We start from the raw sequence: 12,689 nt of genomic DNA, 5'->3' as shown, positions 1-12,689 counted from the left end.
TCGCGCTTTTTAATTGTAAATTCACGGCTTGTATCGTATATATTTTTGGTATTATATTTATTGATAGTGTGTAGTCATTTGTAGTGTGTTTTGTTTTCTGTACTGCGTCATTCTTTGGTGCTGTGTTGCGACGCGCGCGTGATGGAGAAACCGGAGAAGTTCAAAATTAACTTCTCCAGAGTAGAGCGAGCTCTTCTCCTCGACCTCGCCGACAAGCACAAGGCCATACTAGAAAACAAGAAAACTAATGCCGTGTCAGTTGCACGGAAAAGGAAAGAGTGGGAGCTTATAGAAACCCAGTTCAACTGCAGTCACAACGTGAGCCCACGGACATGGCTCCAGCTGAAGAAATGCTGGGAGAACCTGAAAAATAAGTGGCGAAAGGCGAAAGCGGGCGACAACCGGGAGATATTTAAGACCGGTAAGTCCTGTTTTCTTTCATCTTTGATTCTTTTTTGCTGACGAATTCAGAGGTTCTCTCTCAAATTACAGAACTTTTCCGATTACTTGCCGCCTGCATTTTATGACTAGATTCCCCCTTCGCCCCTCAAAAAAATACAGACAATGTTTACGACATTCGAATCTGAGCGAAAGCAAGAATTTGTGCTGCGTAGAAGACGACGGTGAGCAGGCAGTGCCGCGGGACGGAGCAAATAAAAGTCGAAGACGACGCCCTCTAATTCACGGCGCGAGAATGTGGAGCAGTTTAACAAGAGGTGCGTTCGCTCCGACGGTGGCGTGGTGGTCATTCTACTTCCGGCCACCGAGCGTGACGGACGCAGGATCATGAGCTCCCACGGAGCGGCGATAGCGGCCGTTGCCGGCCGCGGAAACAGGTTTGCCAGCGACGCTGATGAGGATTACGAGATCGTCCTGCCTACCCTGCCTACCGGACGTGTGGTTTTAAACACGGTTTTTCTGCACGGGGACGTGCGTGCGAGACCCTACAGGGTCGAAGACTTCAGGGACGCCCTCGCCAACGCTGGTGCGCTCCCCGACGTCGTGGCGTTGGGGGCGTACCAGATAAACCACGTGTGGGCGGTGACCTTCAGCACCGCTGACGCCGCAAAGAAACTGGCCGCCACGAAGGAGCTGGAAGTCAAGGGACGCCGCTGCATTGTTTTCGATCCAGAAGACCACCAGGTAAAGCTGCGCCTCCACTGGATGCTTCACGGCGTCGCCGACGAGGACATCCGTACGGCATTCGCGGCGTTCGGCAACGTGACCGAGGTCACCCGGGAGCATTGGCGCGTCGCCGGCATGAAGGAGAAGGGGTCCACCACGAGGACCGTGCTTCTGAAACTGAAGCCAGGTGTGAAGGTGGACGACCTGCCCCACCAGGTACGAGTCGCTGGCGAGTTGGCTCTCGTGGTGGTTTCCGGGCGGCCGATGCAGTGCCTTCGTTGCGGCGGCACGGGGCACGTTCGCCGCGATTGCAAGGTGCCCAGGTGTTCGAAATGCCGGCGCTATGGACACTCGGAGGCTGACTGCGTTCGTACCTACGCGTCGGCCACCGGGCATGTAGCAGCGAGCGTCTCCGCAGAACTGATGGACGTCGTCGAAGCAGAGGAGGCAGCGAGCGGTGCCGACGACACGGGCAAAGCGGAGGGGGTGCCGGTGCAGCCAGCTGTTGCGAGTAGCAACACCGACACGGCTGTGGCTCAGGAGAGCGGGTCGCCAGCTACTGACCCATCTTCGACGCCTGTGGAAACGCCAAAAGATGGAGCGAGCTCGTCCGTGCACGTGGAACGGAAGGCCGCCAGCGAGAGCCACGACGAAAAGGACGACTCCCGCATGAACGTCGGCGTGACTACACCTGCGAAGCGGCCACACGCCGAGACCAAGGCCGACGGGGAGAAGGCAGCGGAGCCCAGCGTCGGGGAACCGCCGGCAAAGACGCCCCAAGCACGACGGGCCGGTCTGAGACCCCGCCCAAAAGTTCCGGCTGAGAAGCGTGGCGGCGACAAGGCGCCTCCTGACCAGGAGCACGTGCTCGCGCCGGATGACACCGGCGGCGACGGCATCGTCTAGCGACATGCTAGGCGCGGGAGGTAAGCACCGTGCTTTCGGTCTCTTCTTTATAAGTTAAAATGGCTTCTGCAACTCCGTTTAAAGTCGCCACCCTAAACGTCAGAGGCCTGGCAGGTAAAAGAAAACAAAGCCAGCTGTACAGACTTATAACGGAGCAAGATATTGATATACTGGCAGTGCAGGAGACTAAAGTCGATGGTGAGGAAGAGACCGGGAGCATGGTGCGACGTTTCACGTCTAGGTATTTTGCCGTCGTTAGCCATGCTGTAGGCACATCGGCTGGCTGTATTCTTTTTGTTAAGAAGTTGCCGGGAATAGATGTACACGGTCATCATTCGTGCTTGTCGGGTCGACACGTGTCCATCGATTTTTCGCTCAGTAACATAGACTGGCGCATTGTTTGCCTCTACGCTCCTAATGTGGTTAATGACCGAGCCGCGTTTTTTGAAAGCGTCGAAGAACGGCTTCGCACTGACAGACAGCTGATTGTTATGGGCGATTACAAATGTGTCCTTAGTGCGCGCGACAAGACAAGCCTCCGAGGTTTCCGAGACAAAAGCACCGAAGTGTTGTTACGAATGATTGTGAACCGCAACCTCGAGGATGTAGCAGAGTGTCTTGAAGGAACGCGTGCTGTAAGGTACACACGATTCGAGGGCACAAGTCACGCACGGCTAGACCGCATTTATGCATCCGCGGAAACTGTACCTAAATGCAATAGTCATGTAGTTATGCCGGTATCATTTTCTGACCACTGTTTGGTTCAATGCTGCATAGGATTCATTAAGAAGGGGAATGGTTTTTCATGGGAAATGTGGAAGTTGAATGACAAGCTACTTCAGGACGAATTTTATAACCGAGCTGTAAGGGAAGAAGTAGCAAAAATAGAACCAAGTAGCAACATGAGGATATGGCAGCAGTGGGAGCTCACTAAGGAAACTTTAAAATTAAAAGCAATAGAAAGAGCCACTTGTATACGTCATCAAGCAAAACAACAGGAAATTGAGCTAAAGACACTGCTTCAGAAGATGTTAAAACAGGAATGCCGAGCGCCTGGTAAATGGATGGAGGACATAAGAAAAACCAAACAAAAGCTAGAGATAATCGAAGAAGAACGTTATCTGGGAGCGTTGGTGAGGGCAAGGGCAGAAAACATGGCTGCAGGGGAAGCGCCAACGAAATGAGCACTTGGTTTGGAAAAAACCCGTGCCGAAAGAAATCACATTAACGAAATAGAATGGGGAGGTGTTTCAAAAACGTACATCGATCACATCAAAGGCGCCTTTTTCGAACATTACCAGGCGCTCTTCGCATCGCACCCGGTAGATGTTATCACATTTAAGGAGGCGTTTCTAGCCGAGATGCCGCGTCTGGACGACGAAACTAAAGACAGATTAGAACAGCAGATAAATCAAGAGGAAGTCGAGCAAGCAATAAATAGTTTAAACCCAGGAAAGTCGCCTGGACCGGACGGGTTCAGCGCGGCATTCTACAAAGAATTTAAACATGTAATTTCCCCGGTCTTGAGGGCAATCTTTAACGAAGCCTTTATAGTCAAAGCACTGCCTCCGTCCTATGGGTCGTCCCATACTGTGCTGATTCCCAAAACAGACGACACAGACAGATTACGACTGGTGACAGCATACCGACCGATAGCACTCACTAATGTTGAGTACAAAATTTTTATGAAGATTTTGGCGCGAAGGCTGCAGACCGTGATTCATCACTTAGTTGGTCCGCATCAGACCTGCGGGATTAAAGGGCGGTCTATTTTTACAAATATTCACGTTGCGCGCAGTGTCTTAGAAACCTGTGATGACACAAATGGTCAGTGGCTATTCTTCAGATCGATTTAGAAAAGGCTTTTGACTGCGTTGCCCATGAACTTTTGTTTGCAGTATTAAGCCATGTTAACGTTGGTTCTGTTATTCGCGAGGGTGTGGCCCTGGCGTACCGGAACTGCACGACGAAATTGATCGTTAACAAGAGTCTGGGGGCCCCCATTAGCGTGCAGCGTTCGGTGCGCCAGGGCTGTCCCCTCAGCCCCCTTTTATTTTGTATTTATGTGGAGACCCTTTGTTTGAAGCTACTGAAAAACAGAAGTATTACCGGATTCAGTTTAGAAGCAGCCGAAGTAAAGGTTCTGGCGTACGCTGATGACATTGCTGTGTTTGCCGTTGACGAGGGAGGCATAAGCGAGGCCGTTCAATGTGTACGAGATTTCAGCCAAGCTACTGGAAGCGGGGTTAACTGGTCGAAGTGCCTCGGACTTTGGCACGGAAGGTGGGCATCTACGCCGGAGCGGTTTGCCAGCGTGCCTTGGACGACGACGCCAGATAAATACTTGGGCGTTCCACTCGCTGCTTACCGTGACAGTGAACAGTATTGGACAGGACAGATTAAAGAGATACGGGAAAGAGCTGATATCAATCAATCAATCAATCAATCATTTTTTATTCAAGACAATAATACAAGACTATTGTCTTGGGGGACGTGACAAAAGGCGGAAAAGTGCCTGACGAGGTCACGCCACCCTGTGGCAAGCAGCGGTTTGACACTCATGCAGAGTTTCAACAGAGTTTACATGCAGAGAAATGTCTTAGATGAAACTGTATCCCCCAACCCCCTTATTATATATATATTTTTTTTACAGTGCAAGAATATGTACAGGAAACAGAGTACAAGAATAAGTGCAGCAACTTCTGCTAGCAATACATGTTAACAAAAACACTTCCAAACATAAAATACATGTAAACTATCGAACTTGAAGCACATGGAACATAAAATTGAAAACAAGAAGAAAAACATGAAAACATAACACACTAGTCTTCCGTTAAGAATAATCCCTTGAGTGTTTTCTTAAACCTGCTTAATGAAAGATTTTCAGTTAATAGGTCGTGAATGACGGGATAGTTGTTTAATAAATCTGCTATCTGACAGCTTAATCTTTGATGTCCATAGTTTGTTCGAGCTCGGGGCTTGACTATGATGCTTTTTCTTAAATCGTACACACTTCTTTTTTCTTGGTATTTTGTTTCAAAGGTAGATTTATCCAACCGGTATTGGCGGTAAACTTCCAGGCTTAGTCTGTATTTGTAGAACTGAGGCATTTGGAGTATTCTATGCGATCTATAGTAGGGCGCACAACTAGAGGACAGCTCTAAGTTACTGATAGCGCGTATTGCTCTTTTTTGTATTGAGAGTAAGGAATCTAAATTTGTTTTTGTTGTGGTTTGCCACACAAGAGAACAATAGCTAAAACGTGAATGTATAAGGGAGTAGTACACTAGTCGTTTGATAGAAGCTGGCAGGTAACACCTCAGTCTGTTTAAGATGCCTAAGGCACGAGAGAGATCAGTTCTAAGTGTGTGGATGTGAGCATTCCATAAGAGATTTTCGTGGAATGTCACACCTAGAAATCTGGTAGTAGAAGACTGTTGTATGTCCAGGCCATTAAATTTTAAACACGGAATTGTATACATTTCTGTACCTTTGGAACGAAAGAGTACATACTTTGTTTTGTTTATGTTTAATGCGAGCCGGTTACTTCCCAGCCATGAGGTTAAGCCCAACATCCAATTGTTCGCCTTTCTGAACAGCGCATCTAAATCCCTACCCGAAAAGAACACATTGGTGTCGTCCGCATATAAAACCAAATTCGAGGCACCCGGTATATTTACAATATCATTAATATAGATGAGAAATAAGACTGGCCCTAGGATGGACCCTTGTGGTACACCATACAACAGAGTGTTTGTCTCTGAACATTCACCATTGATGACAGTATACTGCTCACGTGAAGTTAAATAACTCATGAGGAGAGTACCAGCTATACCCCGGACACCGTAATGCTGAAGCTTTTTTATAAGTATATCATGTTGGACACTGTCGAACGCTTTTCTAAAATCGAGGAATATACCCAGAGTTAATGCCTTGTTTTCGATATTGTGCAGAATTTCATCTTTTATTCCAAGTAGTGCTGTTTCTGGAGATTTGTTTTTCTGGAAGCCGAACTGTTGCCTTACGATAATATTTTGCGAGGTTAGAAATCCAACAAGCCTTTTGTTTATAATATGCTCAGCTATTTTCGAAAATACAGAAAGCACAGAGATCGGCCTGTAATTGTTCACGTCATCGAAAGAGCCTCCCTTGTGTATAGCCGTCACACGAGCAAGTTTCATTTTGGCTGGGAAAACTCCCTTTTCCATTATAAGATTGCAGATGTGTGCAATAGGAGTACTAACTATTTGACTCACAGCCTTCAGTGGTTTTGGTCTGATCTCATCAGTGCCAGATGCACAACCGTCTTTTAGAGACATAATTATATCTTGCACCTCGCTGAAATCAGTGGGGGACAAAAATATTGTATTCGGATTACTTGCAGTGACATAATTTTCCCAAGGTGTAGAAGAAGGGACATTTGTTGCGTCGGCTAAAGGAGCACCAGCAGCGAGAAAATGCTCATTAAACAGGTTTGAAACCTCTGCTTCAGACAGATCGGCATTCCGAAATTTCACTTTTTTTGTTTCTGCATTCTTATAGATTAACTCTCTCATAGTTTGCCATACCAGTCGTGTATTACCGTTCACCTGTGTAAATTTGTGTGTGTAGTATTTGAGCTTTGCTTTTTTTAAGTCTGAATTTAGCAGATTTCGTACTTTCTTGAATGCATGAAAGTCACTTTCATCTTTTGTTTGCAAGAATGTTTGGAAAAGTCGGTTTTTCTGTTTGATTCTTTGAAACAATTCACGAGAAATCCAGGGCTTTCGTACTTTTTTGTTCTTTTTTCGGGGCTTGAGGGGAAAACATGTGTTATAAGCAGATACAAAGCATGAAAGGAAAGCGTCGTAAGCGGCATCGGGGTTCGAGAGCTCCAAAATTATGTTCCAGTCAACATTTGTCAGCATGTCCCTAAACTTGTTAACATTGTACTCGGAGTAATCTCTAATTAATACTTTGTGTTCGGGGGCGACTGTGTGTTTGCAGGGTAACACACAATATATTGGCAAATGATCGCTTAAACTGCAGACCAGGGTGCCTGATTTTACATTCTCACGAGGGAAACTTGTAACGCACAGATCAAGAATACTTTGGGAACTTGGTGTAATTCTTGTCGGTGTGGTGATTACGTTGGAGCAACCATAAGACTCGTATAACTCTTTGAATTGTAAGTAGGCTTGATTGTCAAGGGAAGCATTCAGGTTGAAATCACCCACAAGAACGCTTTCAGACTTCAGCTGAACACTGAGTTCAAGTATCTTTTCAGTAAACTGCATAAAGTCACGGAGAACGCCTGATGGAGGACGGTACATGACAGAGAAAATCATACCACGACACTGTATAACTATGCATTCATAATTATCGCCAATTATCTTGAACTCCGGAAGTACCTTATAATTAAGCTTTGATCGGATGTATACAGCGATACCACCACCACGCCTCCTACAGCGACATGCAGATACAACATCATATCCGGAAAGTGAAAAACACTCGTCATCACATGAGAACCAAGTCTCTGTAAAACAAATGATGTCATAGGAATGATTAGGTTCCGACAAAAAGAAATTACTTCATCATACTTGTTGCGTAAACTCCTGGCATTAAGATGAAAAACTGAAAGTGTGGGCAGGTTTTTCATTGTGGAAGAAAATTTCAAAGAAAAACAAACTTGCCAAGAATAATCACTGCAGATCATCAAGATCCTGAACCGTGCGAATCACCACAGCATTATCTCCGCTCTTCTTCCGGACTAGCACTTTTCCGTTCGTGTGCCATACGAAAGCGTAGCCTGCGTTCTTCGCCCACTCCTTCGTTTTTGTCAGAAGACTACGGGAAAGCCTTGTCATGTTTTCGCACATAAACATCTCACCAGGTTCATTCCTTAGTGTCTGTCGCTTTGCCAGCCAGGCGTCACGATGTTCATGACTGACGAAGCGAGCAATGATGCCCCGTGTTTTGCCTTGTTTCGCAGGAAGCCGATGTAGTGCGGTGATATCTTGCTTAGTTAGTGGCTGAATATCCAGTCTAGGGGCTAATTCATTTATTTTTTCGAGCAAGTTCTCGTTTTCAGTTTCAGGAATGCCGCGAAATTCAATGTTGTTGCGACGGCTACGCCACTCCAGGTTATCTACATCTTGCATTATCTGTTGCAGTTCACTGGAAGAGTCGGCCTTTTCTATCTGATCCATGCGTTCGGCTAGTTTTTTTGTCGCTTGCTCTTGAATTTGAAGACGATACTGAAATTCATCGAACTTGTCTGACAGGAACTTCACGCTGGAGTCAAGTGCGTCTACCAGTTTAGGGAGAGCTAGAAGAGTATCGAGTTTGGTCTGAATTGCTAGCAAGTGCGCTGCTAAGTCGCTGTCTAAGTTGGGGCTCTCCGAGTCATCGCTTCGTGAACCCTTGCTACACCGGTCACACTTCCAAGATTTCTTGAAAGAACCGCGTTTGGAATTCCATGTTTCGTCACTTATACCAGAACATGCACCCAGATGAAAAGTAAATTGGCATTCTGAACAGGTCATATGCGGCCCATTGTCGGGAACCCGCGATCGGCACGCACAACAACGCGACATGGTTAAAACCGTGGCAAAGCAGAAAAAAATAACAAGAGGTCTTTGGCAGCAGCGGCATAGGCGGTGATAAAACAACAAAAAGAAAAAAGCAGTACAGAATAATATCAACCAACCTGTAAATACACAGAGGAGAGGCTCAGATGCCGTGCACGAGGGTTGATGCCGCCGCTGCCAAATGACGAACGACGCCCCTCGCGGGACTTGTTGCCGGTTGTCGCTGTCGGCGCTGGTGCAATGGCGATGGGTATTCCCGGGTTTGCCGAGCCGTCTCGAATATGTCCACAGCAATTTCAGGCCGATGTGGCCGCGTGTGAAAGTGTGAAGTGGGTGGAATCAGTGCGTTGCCGCAAATTGCTGTCCTTCAGGTTCCAGAACACCGGGTCGGGGAAAACTGTAAATACACAGAGGAGAGGCTCAGATGCCGTGCACGAGGGTTGATGCCGCCGCTGCCAAAAAGTGGAAAGGAACGACCTTGTCCATTTTCGCCAGAGCCACTGTTTGCAACTTGTTCTTTATCAGCAGGCTCTGGTACGTCATGCAGGTGTTGCACTGTTCACGGTTAAGTATTCAAAAGCTACACCGAATTTTCGCCATCTTTGTCTGGTCGTCTGAATGGGAGCGCTGCAGCCGGACCAACCTGTTCCGACGGGTTCAAGACGGCGGGCTGGGACTGGGCCATTTGTTTTTGAGACAGCTGGTCAATCGCTTTTTGTTTCTTCGGGACACAAGAGACCCGTTTTTGCGTACCGTATGCCAAGTTAGGCTGCGGCATCTGCTTCCAGAGTACATAGTCGGAACTGCTGACGTTTACAGTAGGGTCACCGGTTTTTACCGGGAAATCGTAGCCAGTGTAAGGTTTCTTTCCGCGCGGTTTTCAAATGACTTTCTGTCGACTGTGAAACGAAAGAAACTGTACCGTGCTTTGTGCGATGTAGTTTTCCCGGTGCCCTTGTACAGGGCCTTGTACAGTGGAGGCCAAGGCAAAGATGTTTTAAAGAGAGTTAAAAACATGCAGGTGCCATCAGGAACCAAAACCTTCTTTTTTAAGCTGCACACCGGAACTTTACTGGTTAAAAAATTTTTAGAGGGAAAGGAATTATTTTTACCCTGGGGTTCTCACTGTTTAATTTGCAGAAAGCCTGAAACAATAGACCATGTATTTTTACACTGTTGGGAAGGGGTTTATTTTTGGGATGTATTACAGCGAACCTTAAAGAAAGAATTTCCACTAGACCCGTATGGCATCCGTTACTTATGTGTTGAAAATGAGGATGGGGTGCCTTATGATTTAATAATGCTGACAGGCCTCCACTGTATATGGCGCTCGAGAATGGCAGGCTTTCACTGTGACAGAGACGCAAGACCTGCCCGAATCTACTTTCGAGAAAGTATGGACATGTTTCTGGCCATTCAGAAGGCCGCAGCGGAGCCTCCGGAGTGGCTCTCAAGACTAGAGCCACTCTGTACACTGCGTGAATTTTAAGTTGACGAAGCCAGACTCATGCTGGCTGACTTCGAGTCGGGTGTACATAGCGTTTGTCTTTTGTTGATTGTTTGTTATGTGCAATTTTCTGTGTCAAAGCCAGGCAATAAAGAAAAAAAAAGACGGTGGCGTGGTGGTCTCGCCCAAAGCCGTTAAAGATCTGTTCGCGCAGCCACGGGTTCGATTCCCGTTCGTTGGTATTGATCGAATTTCCTTTTTCATAATTTGGCCTCAGCTCAAGGCAGGGACTCCGGAACTTTTTCCGAGTAGGGGGTCCAGGTTTTCGAGTTTATTTTCTTTATTCCATGCTTTCATTAAATGTTTATTGAATTTTAATTACTTTTTGTTTATAGATTCATACTTCCCTGTCCAAACATGTATTTCAGATGGTGGACATGAAGCTTATTCATATATATACATATATACATATATATATATATATATATATATATATATATATATATATATATATATATATATATATATATATATATATATATATATATATATATAATGTGCACAAGATGAGTGATCGACTGCATTAAAAAAAGTTTATCCGTACTATTTCAATGCCAGTAATCATGGTCATGAACAAAGCTCAGTTAACAGTTTCTGTTGGGACATGATGGATTTAGGTTACTTAAATTAAGCATTTTAAAGACTGTCTATGAAGCCAGTGAGCCCACCTCCACTGTGCTATACATTCATAACGCCCTAAAATTGAAAAGAAGTTTCCCACTCTGCCTGCTTCTGGTCTTTTGACGTTACACCTACCATTTTGCTTTCCGTCGCTCGCTGTGTTGTTCTTAACTTAAGCTGAACCCTTTTGCGTTTGCCTCCACTTTTCTCTTGAGGGACAGTGGTACACTGACATTCATGATCTGAGAAAACCTGCCATATGCACTCCATTCCATTCTTATCCTTCTATTATTTCCGTTGATGATTCGGATCAGCTGTCACTAGTTGCCCTAAGTGACCTATTCCTCTGTCACTTCCAGCACCTCGCTACCAATTGTGAACTGTGAGGTGCTGGAACTTGTGCTGCCAATTTTCTTGCTGTGCGTTTTCACCGCCACAGTTAGTATCTAGCTTTCACGCACCCGCAGTTTGGAGTCAGCATGTTTAAGGTTGTTTCACCCGGAGAGTATTACTAAATTAATGCAAATATCGTGCTTCTGTCAGAGAAAAAGGCTCCTTCTTGCGCGAATAAACATGCATGTTTTCGTTGCTTCGTAGCGCTTAAATTCCGAAAGATACTTTGGCGTTCATATCGAATGTGCTTAGTGTTTGTGAATATTCATCGAGGGATTTTTCTAATGGTTGTAACAGCGCTTTCTGTGAATACCTAGGCGGCGGCTCAGCAGCCTCCAGCCAGCTCACTGAAGACCTGCAAAGAGTTGGCACTGTCGCATCCCACATGGGGGTTCACTTGGCGAACCCCTTCGACAGTGATCGCCACCAAGCAGACCCATCGGTGGCCGCCCTGCTTTCGCGCACTCAAGAGGCTTCTATTTCAGGAGCCAGTTGTATGGCTTTTATTTGATATATATATATATATATATATATATATATATATATATATATATATATATATATATATATATATATATATATATATATATATATATATATATATATATATTGTACTGCAAGCTCCAAAAAATATATTTGAAGTTATTTTTCTTGGAATACATATTCTGTGTATGTACTGCTTTTCTGCTTTTATGCTTTGCGGATTAGATGAAACACTCCAGCAAAATGAATTGCAGCATCCCTGCCTGGCGCTTGTGTCTGACCATTTTTGCTGTTGTAGGCTGCTTCTGTGCTTATTTTGTTTTTTTTTTGAGCATATGAGCTCTTCTAACATTATTAAAGTGTGCATAACAGCTGTAGCCATATCCAATTTTCTGTGGCATCTGTGTTGTCTTGACCTGTCATAAAAATATTGGCCTGTGTGACCAGTGTTATCAAAGCTACAGCTAAGAGGTGCGAATGCACTGGCTGAACATATTTTCCGAGGTGGTCATCCAAGGAGCATGATTGGCAGTGTGTGTGACAAATGTATTCCAGAAATGTTTCCCTTGGAAGCAGGCTAAGTGCATGTTTTATGCCTCCTGTTTTGTCACATAAACGAACTCTAACGGAAGCATTGATTGAGTTACTGCACGACAAAAAATGGTAAAATGTCACCTAAAACTTGAAACGGTCGAAAAGGATTCTTTTGGAGCTGCAAATAAAAACAGTAAAGGGGAACTTTGAGGAGGGTGATGTTGGAGGTGGGGCAGGGGGACATAATCTGAAAAATGAAAGCACTACAACTATGGCCAAGTCGCCTGAGAGAAGGGATGAAGTGGGGGGGGGGTATACAAATAAGGAGCCAGATGAAGTCGATATAATGCCAGACTCTGCGGTGTTCATTAATCTGCATTGACATCGCATAGAACGCAGGAGTCTGCAATTTGCCCCATAACGAAAGCAGCTGCCACAGCCAAGAGGCTGGTACCATAGCCCCTGAGCCACCGCAGCAGGTGAAAAACTTGTAACCTCTTATAGGAGCTCTGAAAGGGGCTCTAGTAAAGTTACAATATGCCTGGGACGTT

At 45.6% G+C, this 12,689-nt stretch overlaps 1 protein-coding gene across 1 annotated transcript; it reads left to right on the top strand.

The window, feature by feature from the left end:
• Positions 1–765: 765 nt before the first annotated feature.
• LOC144119865 (uncharacterized) lies at positions 766–2,031 on the top strand. The gene has a single exon (XM_077652386.1). The coding sequence runs from the start codon at positions 787–789 to the stop codon at positions 2,029–2,031; it is 1,245 nt and encodes a 414-aa protein (XP_077508512.1). The 5' UTR covers positions 766–786.
• Positions 2,032–12,689: the final 10,658 nt, after the last annotated feature.

This window comes from Amblyomma americanum, chromosome 1 (assembly GCF_052857255.1).
Source record: "Amblyomma americanum isolate KBUSLIRL-KWMA chromosome 1, ASM5285725v1, whole genome shotgun sequence".
Taxonomy (NCBI): domain Eukaryota; kingdom Metazoa; phylum Arthropoda; class Arachnida; order Ixodida; family Ixodidae; genus Amblyomma; species Amblyomma americanum.
The sequence above is the reverse complement of the archived record's forward strand: the minus strand, read 5'-3'. Positions and strand labels throughout refer to the sequence as shown.

Coding starts and splice junctions, on each gene's coding strand:
- LOC144119865 (XM_077652386.1), top strand. CDS start 787: ATGAGCTCCCACGGAGCGGCGATAGCGGCCGTTGCCGGCCGCGGAAAC.